General features: G+C 35.7%; 1 protein-coding gene across 2 annotated transcripts; it reads right to left on the reverse strand.

Moving 5' to 3' along the window:
• On the reverse strand, window positions 1-14,063 carry LOC147070889 (uncharacterized). 2 transcript variants are annotated; one of them, XM_085948811.1, is made up of 7 exons: window positions 13,749-14,063; window positions 11,157-11,294; window positions 10,055-10,101; window positions 7,768-8,004; window positions 6,240-6,343; window positions 4,072-5,568; window positions 1-2,144 (listed from the first exon to the last, which is right to left on the reverse strand). In XM_085948811.1, the coding sequence occupies exons 2-7, from the start codon at window positions 11,266-11,268 to the stop codon at window positions 1,682-1,684; spliced, it is 2,460 nt and encodes an 819-aa protein (XP_085804937.1). In that variant the 5' UTR covers window positions 11,269-11,294; window positions 13,749-14,063; the 3' UTR covers window positions 1-1,681. The 2 variants fall into 2 exon arrangements, with proteins under 2 accessions (XP_085804937.1, XP_085804936.1); XM_085948810.1 differs by having other exon boundaries at window positions 10,055-10,128.
• Between the last annotated feature and the right edge of the window lie 2,116 nt (window positions 14,064-16,179).

The following is a 16,179-nucleotide window of genomic DNA, read 5'->3' on the forward strand; positions in this document are numbered from 1 at the left end:
ATATTACTTCAATAACCTGGTACTAGAATAGGTAATCTCTTATTTTATTATAATGACGTGATAGTAAGTAACTCGAGTTATTTTCGACTATAAATATAAGAAGAATTCTACATAAAAAAAATAGTAGTCATGAATCAAACCCTTTTGAATAGTATTACGAAAAAAATAATTCTCAAGTGTCTGTCTCACACCAGCAGACGATGATTTGCCGCGCAGTGTATAAAAATTCAGTAGCGCAGGACCTGGTGTTTGCGTAATACGACAATTTCCGCATTTATGCGGGAACGGGCGTCTAAGTGTTCGTGTCTTTTCTTTATAAATGGCTGATAACTAGGGTAAATAAATAATTTTTGTCTGTTTCACCTAATACTATAACCAGAAAATAGTATTTAAAAATGTTAATCAATGATAAACAAAGAGACATATTAAATCGCGGACTTCTAGGTATATTTAAATGACACCTGGTTCAAATTATTTTCCGAAACTATAAACTCGCGGATAATATACTGGCAGATAGGCGAATGAATGCAATCTCCAAAAGCATTCCTTTTGTAAAAATATTTTGTAAATTCACTTTGATCAATGTAACTTTCGAATATTCTATTTAACAGTTTACGCACCAAATAGTTTTTCAATCACTAAAAAACAATATAACTTATTATATCGCAAACTCGTATCGTTACAAACACGTCAGTCAAATGTCTTCGGCGCACATGCACTAAGAAGCGATAAGACACTATATACGCGGCAAATTTGAATTGGCCCGATGACTGATATATTTTTATTCAAGACACGCTCCCGAAAAATATTTATTTAAATTAGATAGAACAAAAGTTTAGGCTATCCATTGACAGATGTCAAGAGAAGGATGATTTTTGAATAAATTAAATCAATATTCGAATTATTCGCGCCTGGCGGAAAGCAGTACTAGGCAAACGAAAATCGAAATGACTTTAGTCAGCTGACGCGCGGATGACTCGCGCGTATAGGCTGACTAAAGTCAGTTGCCGCGTTAGAAAGGTTAAATATTGAATAACCGTTATTAAGTATAATATGTTACTTACTTTACAAGTTGTCAAACAACACAATCAATCAATAGACCATTCTTTCTACACAAAATAAATAATTCAAAAAGGACAAATCTTGCTGCCAAGGTATAAATAAAAATGCATTTAATTTCAAAATCGGTTTTCAAGAAAACTCTGAGATCAGATCATACGGCGGTAATGATATTGAAAAGCACCGAACGAAATTCGCCATTTTACAAACGGCTAACATAGCGTAATTATGTAATACACAGAACATCAAAATTACTTTATCGGCTGCCCATCAACATTGAATTGCATTTATATGAGATTTTTTTTCAATGCGTCCCTACAAGCAAATTACCGCAAGCCACTGAAATTATACAATAACATGATTAACACAAAAAAAAATCCCATACAACCTTCTGATACTGAATAAGAGATATGATATGAGTCTAAGCAATTTATACGTCACTGTTGGACTCTGATTAAATGGCCACCATTTTGTATATTATTTTTGTCATCGTCCGGTGCTTTTCGACAGCGTAATCATTACAACATTAGAACGAATTAAACAGTCTTCATTGAGAAGTGAGAAGTACAAAAGACGACTGAACTTCGAGTGACGAAAACATCCCAGATAATGTCGGAGAAAATCAGTCTAGTTCCCCCAAATCGAGAGAGTTTGAATCGGCAACATTGGAACATTTCGGTATGTGCGCCAGAAGATCAGGTCTCATGACATCATTTGAAAAAGTGGGATCTCGAAGATTACCGCAATTGACCGCTTCCCCTGCTTCCAAGCTGTCTCCGATGGGCGGCTCGGAGAATCCTTGATCGTAATCCTGCGACACCGATAAGTCTTCCAGTGTCACCGATTTAGCCAACGATGAATAAGTTTCCGGGTGGAAGTTGTTGAGGCCGGCGCTGGTGGACTGCGCGCAGATGTGGGGGTCCATGGGAATAGTGTCCGCAGAAGTGCAGCAGACTGCCGATAAAGAACTCAGGAGCTGGGCGTCATCGCATGCGTTATCTCCGTAGCACCGCCGTTTGAATTCTGATAGAAATTTCTGCCGGTGAAGGCGCGTGTGCTCAACACGTACCGATTGAGTTGTATTACTGGAATTTAAATATTTACAGTATTAAACAATTGCAAAACAATGAATAGGTACATAAAACATTATGCAAACACCATTATTAGTGCAACGACATAACTAAAAAATGGTGCACTTTTGTATAAAAGCATGAACTTTGGCATGATGAATCGGTTTATGTTTAGGGTCATATTTAGAGCCCCTAAATTCCAAATAACTCAAATTTCATTGATTCTTAAATGTGTATAAATTCTGCATTCAACAAATGATATAGGACCAGATGCAGAGACCTCACCATTAAAAATACAATATAACTACAGTAGAACCTCGATAATTCGAAAAACGATAATTCGAATTTCGCCGTTTTTCGAATTTTTCGTAAATTTTAACCCCCAAGAATCATTTTTCATACAAAAAGTTTGTTATAAATCGAAATTTTCGTAATTCGAAATGGAATTTGGTCCCAAAGGCCATTTTTATCCATATAAATCGAAATAAATGATAGTAAAATACTTATTTTCTTGGAAAGTAATAAATTTAATGACTGCAATTAAGTAGGCAAACACCTGCAAATTTACTGATGGGAGGCAAAACCCAAAGTTTAAGTTGTGGAAAAACCCAAAAACTCCTAATGTACTATGACATATCCAAGCATCAATATTATTATTATTATTGCAGGGGATGTCAATCAAGGTACATTTACTTGTCATTCAAGTAAATTCAGAATCCATTATTTTATTAATGTGAAAAAAATGTTGTTTTACAAGGTAATCTTAGCACATGGCCACTAAATGGTTTTCAGTGAAAAAAAAACATTTATTTACGAAATTTCGTAATTATTAAGTAACTAACTTGTGTCATTTTTTTATAACTGACAGAATTACGTTTTTAATATGTATTTTAATAAGTTTCTTATCTTTTAAAATTTGAGTTGATAACAACTGAATGTTTAGATTAAACTGGCAATAATGAATACACAGTGACCCTTTGTTTGACAGGACTAGTTCACTAATTGACTTAATGAATTCACTTGACATTTTTATTACTGTTTATAGGATATTAAAGAATTTTATTTTAAATATAATACACACCTACATAGGTACCCGTTTTTACTGTGAATTTGTATGAATCTAGATTAGATTTTCGAAAGGAACAACATTCTTATTTAAGAATTTGTATTCTTGGTAGGTACCTATCTAACTGGATGTCTGATTACTCAGTAATTAGTGCTTAATTACAAAGTGTAAAAAACACATATTTCGAACTAGTTCACCATTGAATTACTTTTTTCACTGGTAAATACCACGTAACACTATTTTTCAATACTGCATCGTCTCCATACAAATTTACGAAATTTTTTTTTTTTCGGAAAATTCGATTTATAGCGATTTTCGCTAATTCGAAATCAAATTTTCAGGGTCCCTTGGATTTCGAATTATCGAGGTTATACTGTATATCAAAGCCAATGCACGGATTTAAGTTATGGACTTAACTCAAAGGTAAACTAAAGATAAAGCTGAAAATGTTATATTTCACGATCAGAAATGCAGCAAAAGTAGGCAAACAAACCCCGAGCGAGCGATTGAAAACTTGGCAAAGTTTAGTATGCCAGTTGTATTAACTGGCATAGTGACGAATCCACCAAAATGAAATAACAGTTCCGACGTTATCAGTGTTTACGACTCTCACATTAGCTTAAATTGCTTAAGCTGTATATAAACACTCTATATGTTTATTTATTACATCTACGTAGGCAGAGTATAAAAACAGTATGAACTGTCATAGTTTTTTCAATGTTATTTAGGTTAGACTGTTTTTAGCATTGTTTAAAATGTAATCAAGTTCAGATAGAAACAGGGTTTCAGGACAATGGAAATAGCTACTAATCATCATCGCAGCCTTCCATTAAAGAAAATGAAACACACTGAAGAAGTCAAAGTACTGTCACTTACCTAGTTTTCCTCAAAATAGGTCTCCCCATTTCAATGCTTAACTCCAAAGAATATAATTTCGCCAGCGAAACCAATTTATCCCTCTCCTCCTGGTCGTTGTTGAAGCACGGCAGCTTTAACTCTTCCTGGCACGAATTCTGCAGGAACCTCGACAGCTGTTCATTAGCTGCGCTGAGTATGGCGAAGCCGGGCCTCTCGTCCCTCACCCGCCTGCAACCGGCCCTGATCTCGCGGATCTCCGACGTCCCAAAACAAAGTGAATGCTCACTGTAACAGTGATCACTCTGTGGCGATTTTTCACTTAAGTTTAAATCGCTCGACGACGTCTTCTGCAGAGAGAAATTCGATCGCGGCGTAAACTGTTCGGAATCTTTATTAAGAGAAGTCTTCGCTTTGTCTTGAAATGCTTGAAACGAATGAAAAAATGCCTCGTTTGCGTTGTTGTTTAGAAGACCTGCATTTTTAACATCACCGAAACTCGTAAACGATGTCTGTGGAGCAATAGTGGGGCCGGACGGATCGCTTAAAGAGCGTGTCACACTACAAGCGTACGTATCTAGTACAGATCCCGAATCCGACATCATAGTATCGTCATCTCCCACCTGCATATCGTTTCCAAGATCAACAGTTTCCACTTTGTGAGTTTCCGGTTTATTCTTACAGCTACTTAGCCCCTGCTTCGGTAGGAATTTATCTTTCTTTGAGACAGGTTTAGAAGTCATAGGTGCCATTATTTTAAAATTGGCCGTCATATTAGGCGGCCTTTGTACTTTAAGGTTCAGACTCTTGTTAAATGAAGATATTTCTTCGTTTCCGGGCCAATCAGTTAACTCATCATCTCCTTCCCTGTCGCTATCATTTGTAACGACGCCTTCAGAGTCACTACTGCTCAAAGAACTCGAGCTGAGCAGTTCATTAGCCACGGAACAGTCCATAACTGCGTTAGGATCGTCGAATTGTAAAGGATTTCGTAGCTGTCCTTGACTGGATTTGTGATGCGATTTATTTTTACCGTTGTGTGACTTTTCTTGTTTCTTTGACGACTTATGACCGTGTGACCAGTTGCCGTCCCTATCTGACGAAACAAAAAATGGTGGCAGCTCCGTCGCTATTTTAATACTGGACTTCTTCAAATCTGGAGTCTCCTGTTTGGTCACCGGGCACCGGTATACAAAATTAAAACACGAGCTGCCGGGCATTGAAGGTTTACCGGAAAACGAAGCCAAATTGATGCTCTGCAGAGCGGATTCGATGCCATTCTTTACAGCTGCACTTTTGGCTGGGAGTGAAAGTTTTTCTTTGAACTTTGGAACCTTCTCAATGGGTAGGTATTTTTTAGAATTTTTGAAGTCCAAATACGACTTGGCTGAAGACTTGCCGAAGAAATAAGACTTGGAAGTGCAGCCTCCGCTGAAGGATCTCTCCCTCATCTCCCCGACTTCGCTCCTCTCCCGGTGTGACCACTTGCGCTTTCCGCTGAACATGTTCGACCTGTACCTGTGAATAAAACAAATATTTTTGTGTTCAATAAACGTCTACCAATTAATTAATTATGTAAGTATGGAAAGCATATTTAACTTTTAAAAAAATCGTGTGTGTGTGATGAGCACACGCAACAGAAGTGAAATTTTTTGTTATTTTTTAATGAAAATTTTACTCAACTTCCATTTGTTGACATTCTAAAATCAACACAATTGGTTAATAAATGAGATCAATGACAACGGAATATAAGATATCTGACCACTCGACCTATTCATTAATGAAACAGATGGATATAGGCGCGCACTACCCGCACTTCACCTCACCACTCCACCGCTGCTATATGACAATATTATATTTTTATTTTCGAGAAGTTTAATCTGGTAACTTCGAAGCCTTTTGAGATATCGATTAATTAACTTAATTTGTACAAACAATTTACATCAACATTATTCCAGTGGTTTTTGAATTACAACCGAATGAAACCATCAGGCTTCTTCATCAGACTGAGCAGATTCGGATTTACTCCTCTTTCGCGCCTAAAAAAGAATTCACTTCGAAAACTTGTCTGTTTTTATTATATGTATTGTGGCACATGGAGCTTTTGTTATTTCAGGTACAATTTTCAAATTTAGATAATATGAAAAAGTTTGCAGCACAAATATAAAAATATATATGTAGATATTTACCCATCTTGGCAGCCATGTTTGAATATCCGTTTCTTTTTATTGATCATTGAAAGCGAGGACGGACCTTGTACGTTTAATATTGAGCAGTTGCTAATCAGATTCACCTAAAACAGAACATGTTGTATACAAATTAGTAAACCGTGTACTATTAAATTAGTAAACCGTGTACTATTACATCAATATCATTCTACAGATTTGTTTAATTAAATTTTACATTTCAATAATACAAAATACAGTACATAATATTAATATATGTTACTGGAGATAGGGTTATCGAATCGACACACAAAGGCTTTAGATTTGCAATGTTCATTCTCCCAGTAAAACTTACATCATTTAGATCTATCAGATAATTTGAATCAATAGATGCTAAAATTATGCAACGAATTGGAGGTAAGTAAAGATACAGTAGACAGCAGTGGCGAGGGGTGGAGGTAGGCTGTTAAGATTCAACATAAATAGTGCAGCACACTAAACTTTGCCAGTCATACTTAGTTTCTTTCATTGAACTAAGGATACTGATATAGGACACTGGTTAGTTTTTAAAATTCAATTGAACCCTGCATAGCCGAACCATAATAGTTTAGGTAGGTATGCTATTGGCGATCCGAGAAAATAATACACACTAAATTTTGTCAGTCATAGTTATTTGTTTTCGTTGAATTTAGAATACAGATTACACAAGGTGTTTGTTAGTTTTTTTTAATTCATTAAGTCCTTCCTAAAGCGTCAATTACATTGAGCTTTTTTACGAGCTGTTTATTGGCGAATTTACAATCTGCCTGTAAAGTCGCCCGGTTTAATCATCGAACAAGCTAATAAGCAGGTTGTAAACACTCTACCGAGAAAAGTTGAAAGCCGGTCAACTTTACACGCTACACGCCGGCGTGTGGGCCTACTGCGTCTGCGCAGTAGCAACCTCCCGGTAAAAAAACGAACTACGTTCTGTCAAAATAGTCGCTGGCTTGTGGCTTCTCAGTGAATGGAAAGTTTTTTGTGTAATCATCAAATCGCAGTAGCTGAATCGCCCGCTTTTAAATTCGCCAACAAACAGCTCGTAAAGAAGCTTAATGTAATTGACGCTTAACCAAACCATAATAAATAAAAAATATTCTCTTATTTATACTATAAAATATTTACATAATGTTGTTGCAAAGGGCAATAGTATTTTAAAGCAGTATGCACACACATACTCAAATAGACAAATCTTCATGAAGGTCAGTTACTTCAAAATTAAAATATGACATTCCATACATTTGTCAGACATTGTATGTTATTACATCAATAATATTGTTATTGTTAAAATATTTCGCGAACCACTCGATATGACAATTGACACAAGTTTGTATCATAGCCTATGGGTTAAAAATGTAGGTATAAACAGAGCTTGAAGATGCCGAAATGTGAAATTCGGGGTGCTTAAACTGATTCCATGAGATATCTAAATACTGGCATTTCGATAGAATAACAACTAACAATGAATATAAGAAATATTCGAAAGACTTAACAATGAGAAAAAAGATTTTACTTGTGATGACGGCACTAAAAGAGAGGGTGAGACCCTCCCGTTGCTGTTCTCCGCGTACTCGATGGCCATCTTCTTGAATTTTCTCTTGCGGCGAGCGTTTGGTGGCTTTGTGGGCGAGAAATTCTCATTGAACGAATCGGACTCTATGTTACCGCCCGGGCAGAAGTGGGCCGCCCTCGATTTCGAGCCCACCTGCTGCAGTTGGTTCAACTGGGGGTCGTCCGAGTCCGAGAGAGCCTGAAATATCACGTTGCTTTAGGCTTCCACGTAACTCAAAAATCTTCTTTTCCGAAATCGAGAGACGAAAACCGTTTAAAAGTGTGCTTCGACTATACTAGAAGAAAGCTTTTTTTATGGCACTTGATAGCGTTTCTGGAACGTTTTTAGCATTGTTGAACTGGTAGCCACAGAAAATTATTGTTAATTTGTATATTGAAACAATGACAGCATTGTCAATCACAAGGTGCCATCTTTGAGAGTTGACATTTAGTACAATATGCAATATTTTTGGTTGTTATAGTTCGGTGTATTTGGCTGCCTTTCTATCATAATACTTGATGTGACCCATAGGCTAAATTTGCTTTGTGTATTGTAATTGGACATAGTTATTCAGAAAGTAGCCAGTCCACAAAAAATAAAAAATGAGATATGATATAGATCAGATGCGAGAAGGTTTTCTATACGTTCTGCTGAAAATAGCCAAGTCGCAAAAAAAATATTCTTGAAATAAAATACTATTTACCATTTTACATACATTTTTAATATCATGTTATTGCTAAAGTGTCATTATCTCAGCTCGACATTGTTGTGGACTGGCTACATTCTGCATAACTACGTTCGTTTCAATTAGAGACAAAAATACTTTGTTTTCTATATACTATTATCTTTTAAAAAGAAGCCTGTTTCACTTCTGAATTTTAGAGATGAAAACAAAGAATACATAATGATGAAGTACTCCAAGAGTACACAATGCGATAAAGGTTGCTAAGCATAGGAATTGGTATTGGAATGGCATGTCACTCTGCGAGAGGACAACTGCTGGACAAATTCCGTCATACAGTGGTACCCGACGAGCATTAAACAACCACAAGGACGCCCCAAAACCAGCTGGGTAGACAAACTAATAAAGTTCGGTGGATGTACACAGCAGCGCAGAACTAGGGAATGAGAAAAGTGGAAAGAGCTAGAGAAGGCCTTCCATCCAGTAGTTGACGATGACGATGACTCCAAAGAATGGGTGCTAAGGAATCTTATTCACTGTTAAGATACTATCCTCACGTTATGTTTCCGATAACGTCTGATGGTTTTAAAACAAAATTTTTTGTTAATTCTACAATAATTAAGTAAGTGAAACCCCAATTTTATATGACCAGAACTCACGTTTTCCGTCTATTTGCATAGTTATACAACACGATTGGCGGCCGATTTGTTATTTTACCCAATTAGGGGTGAGTTTTGTACGTCATTCTGCGTTTCAGCTCAAATGTTGCGGTCGCTTATTGTCAACATTTATCATTCGTGTTGTTTACATAATATTTATGTTACCTATGTTTAAGGTTTTTGTTATTTTTTTGTTTACACCTCTTGAAATAACATCTCAGCTTTTACATAAATAAACCAAAATAAGACCAAACAAGTTTGTATGATTTTTCAATAAAAAATAAATTTTATTAATTACCATTTTCCCTCTACAAATTCATATTTTTTGTCAAGTTCTTTAAAAACATAAAATCAGGGTTTCAGTATGTTTATATGTATTTTTTAAATTAATTTATTATGAACCATGCTATTGCTTTTCTGTATAAAGTGGTTCTGTTATTATTATAGTTAATTTTACATATTTGCATCTGTGAGAGGTTAAATTTACATGAAGTCCAGTTTTTTTAGTGGCCAAAATTAGATATTTTGTGTAGTGTTCTTGTGTTTCTTTATTGTTTAATATTCCATGAGGGTTTTGAAGGTAGATTTTGTGATTATGATGTCTGCACAGAGCTCCTAGACCACATCGCTCCTTTGGAGCAGATGTAAATGACATGTCACACTGACCTTTTGTAGTCACATGAGCAGCAGACATCGTCCCTCAATTTGAATCTATTTAGATAGGTTCTCAGTGCTCCATAGCCTTGTTGGGAGTATATTATTTATGTTGACAGTACTAAGATAAAGTGGTTCTGAAGATGGGTTCATATCATACATAGAAAGTTTTTCTTCAACATTATGTAGAAATAAAATGAAACATGACATTATTTGTTTGTTTGGGGTTATCAAAATTGAATACGCATCTCACCTGTGATATGATGGGCGGCTGCGGTGGACTACTGGAGCTTCCATCTTCTGTAACACCAGCAAGACAAGAAGCGGCTGAAATTATTTTCCGTTTAAACCATCAATGAATAATAAATGATACGTTAATTAAAAAGTGCAATATTTATGGTAAAGAATAGAGGGCAATTTGCCATAGATTTTAATTAAGAATGGTAAATGAAAATGTGTCAACACTTCTGATGATACTGATCACATCCGACGAATCCAAAACTCTGCGCTGAAAACTATCATATATCAGACCCACTTAATTGCATTGTAATCAAAAGAGTTGGAACATAAAATAGAAAACAAATCTCAACCAATTTTTCTCAACAATGTTGAGCTAAATCGGGTAAGCTCACTCGGCTACTCATTGATGTCAGGGGTTCAACAAATACCAGCGGCAAAAGATGCCTGTTGAAGAAAGGTAGGCTGTGGTAGGTAGCTGAAAAAAAGTCTTAGGATAATTTATTTTGTTGTAATTATGGTTTCATTTTCTTTTGGTGCTGTCTTTTATCGAAGGTAGGCGTATGCACCAAACTGGCAATACACCTCCCTATGCTGGGCCAGTCGTATCAGATCCCCAATGCCTTGAACATTGAGCTACTTATAGAGCCAAAAGAATCACCTTTTAGTGAATATTCCCTTCCCACACATTATGAGTTGGAGTAACCCGCACTTCTCATTGCGGAAAATATTACTCAAGTATTCAGCATTTCTGCTCTTGACAGTAGCTATAAGATCTCTTCATTGGTAATGTGATCAGCCCAGTATATCTTTTTAATCTTCTAATTGTACATTCTTTAACGTTCAGGCTTCGACTCCATAGAGCAGTACGAGTATGATGTAGCACCCGATCACTCTCCATCAAGCGCCCAGAGCTACGTTTCGATTGTAGAAGAGATGTTTCATTCTTTCGAAATATTCCTGGCAAACAACTAAAACACATATTTTGGTGTTACGTTAAGTACGAGGTATCTGTATAAGAAAGGTGTAAAAAATGTACTAAGTAGCTATTGGCACATCGGGTACCATTGGAATTAAAAATAATTGTTTTGTTAGTACGGTGAATGAATTAAACTCACGTAAATTTCCAGTGGACCGAGTCCGCCTTCTAAATCCAAATTTTCTCCGTCCCTGTTTCCCGCAGTTGCTCTCCTCTAGGGCCAAATTCAAATCGTGGGATAGGCGCTCCATATTTTTTGAAGTGTTCAAAATGGCATCTATAAAATCATTTATAATAAATAATAATATATTGTATGTAAAACACTTTGATGACAGATATTGAAATCCTACAACTCTGTGTTTAATAGCGCCTATACCCGTACATGGATTTACCGGCACCAATAGTGTGTATTTAAAACTATCGCGATAGTAACTGTAAAAGCACTGACTGTCTCGCCAATCTCAATCTTCAAGCGTAAGTAAGACGCGATGTTGCCATTGTATGATGCTATTTGACAGGTTTGTCCTGTCAATCGGTAAATGTCAAAATTTTCTGTGCGGTTCATATTTCTTCCGGCAGATTCGCCACTATCGTTGTACTGCGCGGAAGCTTCTGAATTGTCATGCGACAGTTCTTCGTGTCAGAATATTTTTAGCGCAGTAGAAGGATAGTGGCGAACCTGCCGGCAAAAAAAACAAACTATACCACGTGCGATTTTTACGACCTGTCAAATTGAACCATAATATGACAACATCACGTCTCGCTTACTCTTGAAGAATGTGATTGGAGAGACAGTCAGCACTTTTACGAGTAAACAGATATTGTAACAATAGGTAGTTCAAAATACACACTATTGCTGCCAGTAAATCCATGCAGGTGTACAGGCGCTATAACATTGGGATGAAAGTAAAACTATCAATCTATAATATTTATTGAAATGATAGTTCCTTCTCTCGTGATATCGATATGAAAGAAGAAGACAGCGATTAACAGAATGTCTCATTATTTCTGCAAAAATATCCTTACAACACGAGCGAATGTAAGTCATAACATCACACTCTACTTATTTCATCCACCAAAGCCAGCTTCTGCGTCTAATCGTTGAAGACAAGATCTCCGGTAAGAGAGGCCCTGATAGAAGAAGAATATTCTGGTTCAAGAACCTCAGAGACTGGTTTGAGCTCAGCACAAACAGGGATAAAATGGCTGAACTCATCGCCGATGTCGGATTAAGGATATGGCACGAAGAGAAGAAAGCCCTTGGTCCAGTGGTATTTGAAGTGTGCGAAAAAAATAATAATACTAGACAATCTTAAATCGATGCATTGTTGCATGATCACAATGATATAGTCGTATGCTTCGGTGACTGTTTTCTCCAGGCGATAACAAAATCTAACCTGCTCTTTCCTTATCCCTACGATGACTATTTGTCCTTTATATTATTTGAGGACTATATTGTAACGCTGATAAGTGATGGCCAGAAATTCCATCACAGATTCTTAACATATTGCTTCTTGTGTCCAGTTTCAAAACTTCGTACTAACTCGACATTTTCCCCACTGGTGTCTATAAAAATCCCTAATTTCTCTTTCAGTTGAAAATCCTAAAGGTACTATTTCTGTACAAAATTTTGAAAAACAGATAAGTAATAACATTTGACATATTGTGGTTCTGGTAAGGAGCAGTTCGATTTTCAGCTCAGAAAAGCTAAAAAACCACTCTGATTCAGAAGGGAAAATTTTTAATGGGCCACTCAGATTTTTTTAGGGCATTGTGAAAGAATATTTTTACACTACGGGTGATCTGCCTCACAGATAAGTTTTAAAACCATTGCCTTAGCAATCAATGTGCAACATGTGTTCAATAAGCATCTACAATCCTAATGCCTAGCCCAGATAAACATTATCTGTACATGAACAGTTATCCATCTGTCATATGTCAGAACGTATTAAAAGGTTTTTATAGATTGTTTCTTTTTTCACGTAAAGACATACCTATCTAAATCTGGATTAGGGATAATCACTGAATATTAAAACATTTCCACTAGCATTTCACCCCTGGTGGAGATATGTAGTCGAAATGAACACCAAAATCTTCATCAAAACAATAAATTATAGAACAACATTGTACTACTTATTCCATTTTTCAAATATGTGTAATTCCTTTGTTTGGTTGTAATAATGTATGTTTATTCATCGCTTTAGTTATCCAGAAAGGAAAATAATAATGGGCATTTTTTTTTTATTTCATTCACCTTACCATCAATTTACCTGGTCAAATTATTATACAATAAAAATTCAGTTTCTAAACATGTTTTCATGCAATGTCTGCCTTTATAAAAAAAACCCCCATGTACATTTGAGAAGTGTTTTGTAAACAGTCAATTGTTATTAAACAATGAAGGCATGGAATAGATAATTACGACCTATTATTTGTTGTTATTTATGATAACAATGTAAATGTCGATAATAATGTAGGTAGGACAAGTAAACAGAAATCTAAAGACAATATTATTAATAACAAAAGTAAACAATCTATGAGACTAAAAAGTGATGCTTCTAGGTGTAATACATGGAGGCGTTGTGGACAAAAAAGATCTCACTTTCTGTTACTCATTGTCTTGTATTTTACATTGACCTACTTGATATAAGTACGCGAAACTAGAATATCCATCATACCTAAATAAGACCATCAGGTTTAGGAATAGCAATATTGACAAACTGGTACAAACCTTATATTAAATGTTATGTCGTTTTCAGATATTGACGTCCGCCATCCGCAAACCGATAAAATTAAATCGAAAGGGTCGAAAGCAATAAAAATGAGATCGCGTATTTATTCACCGATGAAAGTAACAACACCTCGAACAGAATCTATTAAAATTAGTAATGATATTAACTGTGCCGTTGACGACAAGAACAAATGGAATATTCAAAATCTTCGATCAAATGTTTAGATATTCCTGGTTGAATTTGGACAAATTCACATAAACAATACCTATAACCAGTGTGTTTACATTCCCTAATCGTCACAAAAATAATACAATGACACTTCGCCGTTCGCGTTCGCGCAACAACGAGCGTCACGCCTGTTCCTGAATTGCACGCCAATTCAAGTGAAATCATCTGACTGGAAAATAGTAGGTACCGAGGTACGAAAAATTTTACTTTTATCATTGATTTATTATTTCTGTTTTCTTATAAAACAAATTTTACAAAAATTGAAAAAATATACTTTTCGTATTAGCTGTCATTGACATTATTCAATATAATTCAGTAAGTATTTTTTTAAATGGCAAACTTTTTTGTATTCCAAATTTTGAAATGGTGCACTCTTTTATTATAATTAGTATATAGTATATTAGTCTATGATTATAATATACCTACCTACTTCTGAAAATACATGCAGTAAGTTTTAAATTTCTTAATAAAATTGTTTATTGCTGTTACCTACCTATTATGATGTCATGTTGCCTACACCTCTTTACGTGCCCTCGGTAATATTTTATTTTGGAATAATATACGTATATTACCTAGGTAAACTCTTCATTTACAAACAAATTTGGGGAGATCCTGGTCTTTGAGTCATTTTATGATCTTCAAAAAAAATGGTAGGTATTTGTATGTCCAATTAATACACAATAATATATTGCTCGTAATAGTAGTGCACTCGTAATAGACTGCCAACTGAGACTAGGACTAGAGACTGGTGCGGGGATGGCACTAATTTCGTAATGTGAGTATTACCGCTGTATTGCTAAGTAGTTCTCCAAGCAGCCGCACTTCCAAGTTAAAGTTTTCACATTTCACCCCACCGTAAACATAATTATTATGAATTTAATTTCATCTTGACATTCATCTCATGAGTCACTTCCCCTTCCCCTGATCCATAATCGTGACTACCTGACTTACTTATGCCTTCAGATTCTTCATGGTGAACATTGGTTGAATAGATGTAGCTTTCAGCCATGACGTCATACAATGACAAAGAGTAGAGGTAGGCTGTGGAGACCCATCATAAATAGTGCATACCTTGTTAGTCATACCATTTTTTTTTCATTTAACTTAGAATATAAATAATTGCAGATGGTCATGATTAGTTTTTAAAACTCAATTAAACCCTGCCTAAACCAAACCATAATATAGGTAGATACTTAATTTGAAAAAATAACCATGCCTGGTGAGTCTCAAAACCGCATCCACTGGGTTTACGCCAATGTGCTTTACCAATTAATGAGGGTTTAATTAAATTTTAAAAACTAACCATCACCATCTGCAATTTGTATTCCAAGTTCAATAACAAAATATAAGTATCACTAACAAAGTGTGCACTATTTATGTCGGATTCCCACAGTCTACCTTTACTCTTCACCACTGACATCATGAGTCAGTTAAAACGTGTCCGCTTATGAGATAGTATATAACTGACTTAAGGGCAGTCTCTGAATTACATGTTTCAAGTCATTTGTACAAGAACAATGCATGTCTGGTAGAAAGGATTTTTGGTGGCACGCCTCGAAAATGACGATTTATTAAAATTTTCGGTAGGTACTTTAAAAACTGTACCGTAATATTATATGATGATACACGGGTCGCCGTTTCACGAGCCGGTGTTTGCGTACATTAATAATTGAGTCGCTCTACCGCCATCTTTAGATTAATAAAGCCTGAGCATAACTTTTTGCACAAGCAACGAGTGATCCACTTTTCAGCTGTCAAAATCAGATCCCTGATTGCTTGACATATTGATTCGCCCTTTCTCATTTCAAATTGAATTATAAAAAATTCTCAAATCAAATATATTAACTATCGTCTATCAGTGCTATTTATAAATAATATACATTCCTGTTATTCATCAGCTGTCAAAGTCAGACTAGTCCTTCACACAAAAACCGATGGTAATATTGATTTCCAAAAAATATGTAACATTGATCTATGCATTACATTAATTGTAGAAGGTGTGTTATTGCTAGTGTATTATTTATTATGTAACTTATCTATTCAAATCAAACCACTCCATGTGTGAACACGACAGACGCGTCAGTATGAGCACTCTATAGAACAATGACAGTTCATACATAGACAACAATGGGAGGGGCGGAAAAAGTAGGACCAGTCGTTGTGAATGTATCGGCTTTCTACTTTAGTCGGCAATGGTCGCTT

This window comes from Rhyacophila brunnea, unplaced genomic scaffold, assembly GCF_057557595.1.
Source record: "Rhyacophila brunnea isolate RB1 unplaced genomic scaffold, BYU_Rbru_1.0 scaffold_21, whole genome shotgun sequence".
NCBI classification, from domain to species: Eukaryota; Metazoa; Arthropoda; class Insecta; order Trichoptera; family Rhyacophilidae; genus Rhyacophila; species Rhyacophila brunnea.

What these genes read in the sequence shown, in the direction of transcription:
- LOC147070889 (XM_085948810.1), bottom strand. Translation starts at nt 11,268, where the DNA reads ATGGAGCGCCTATCCCACGATTTGAATTTGGCCCTAGAGGAGAGCAAC. An exon ending in AGCCGCCCATCATATCACAG is followed by an intron (nt 8,005 to 10,054) that starts GTGAGATGCGTA and finishes GTGATATTTCAG; the next exon opens with GCTCTCTCGGACTCGGACGA. An exon ending in TTTTAGTGCCGTCATCACAA is followed by an intron (nt 6,344 to 7,767) that starts GTAAAATCTTTT and finishes GTTCTGTTTTAG; the next exon opens with GTGAATCTGATTAGCAACTG.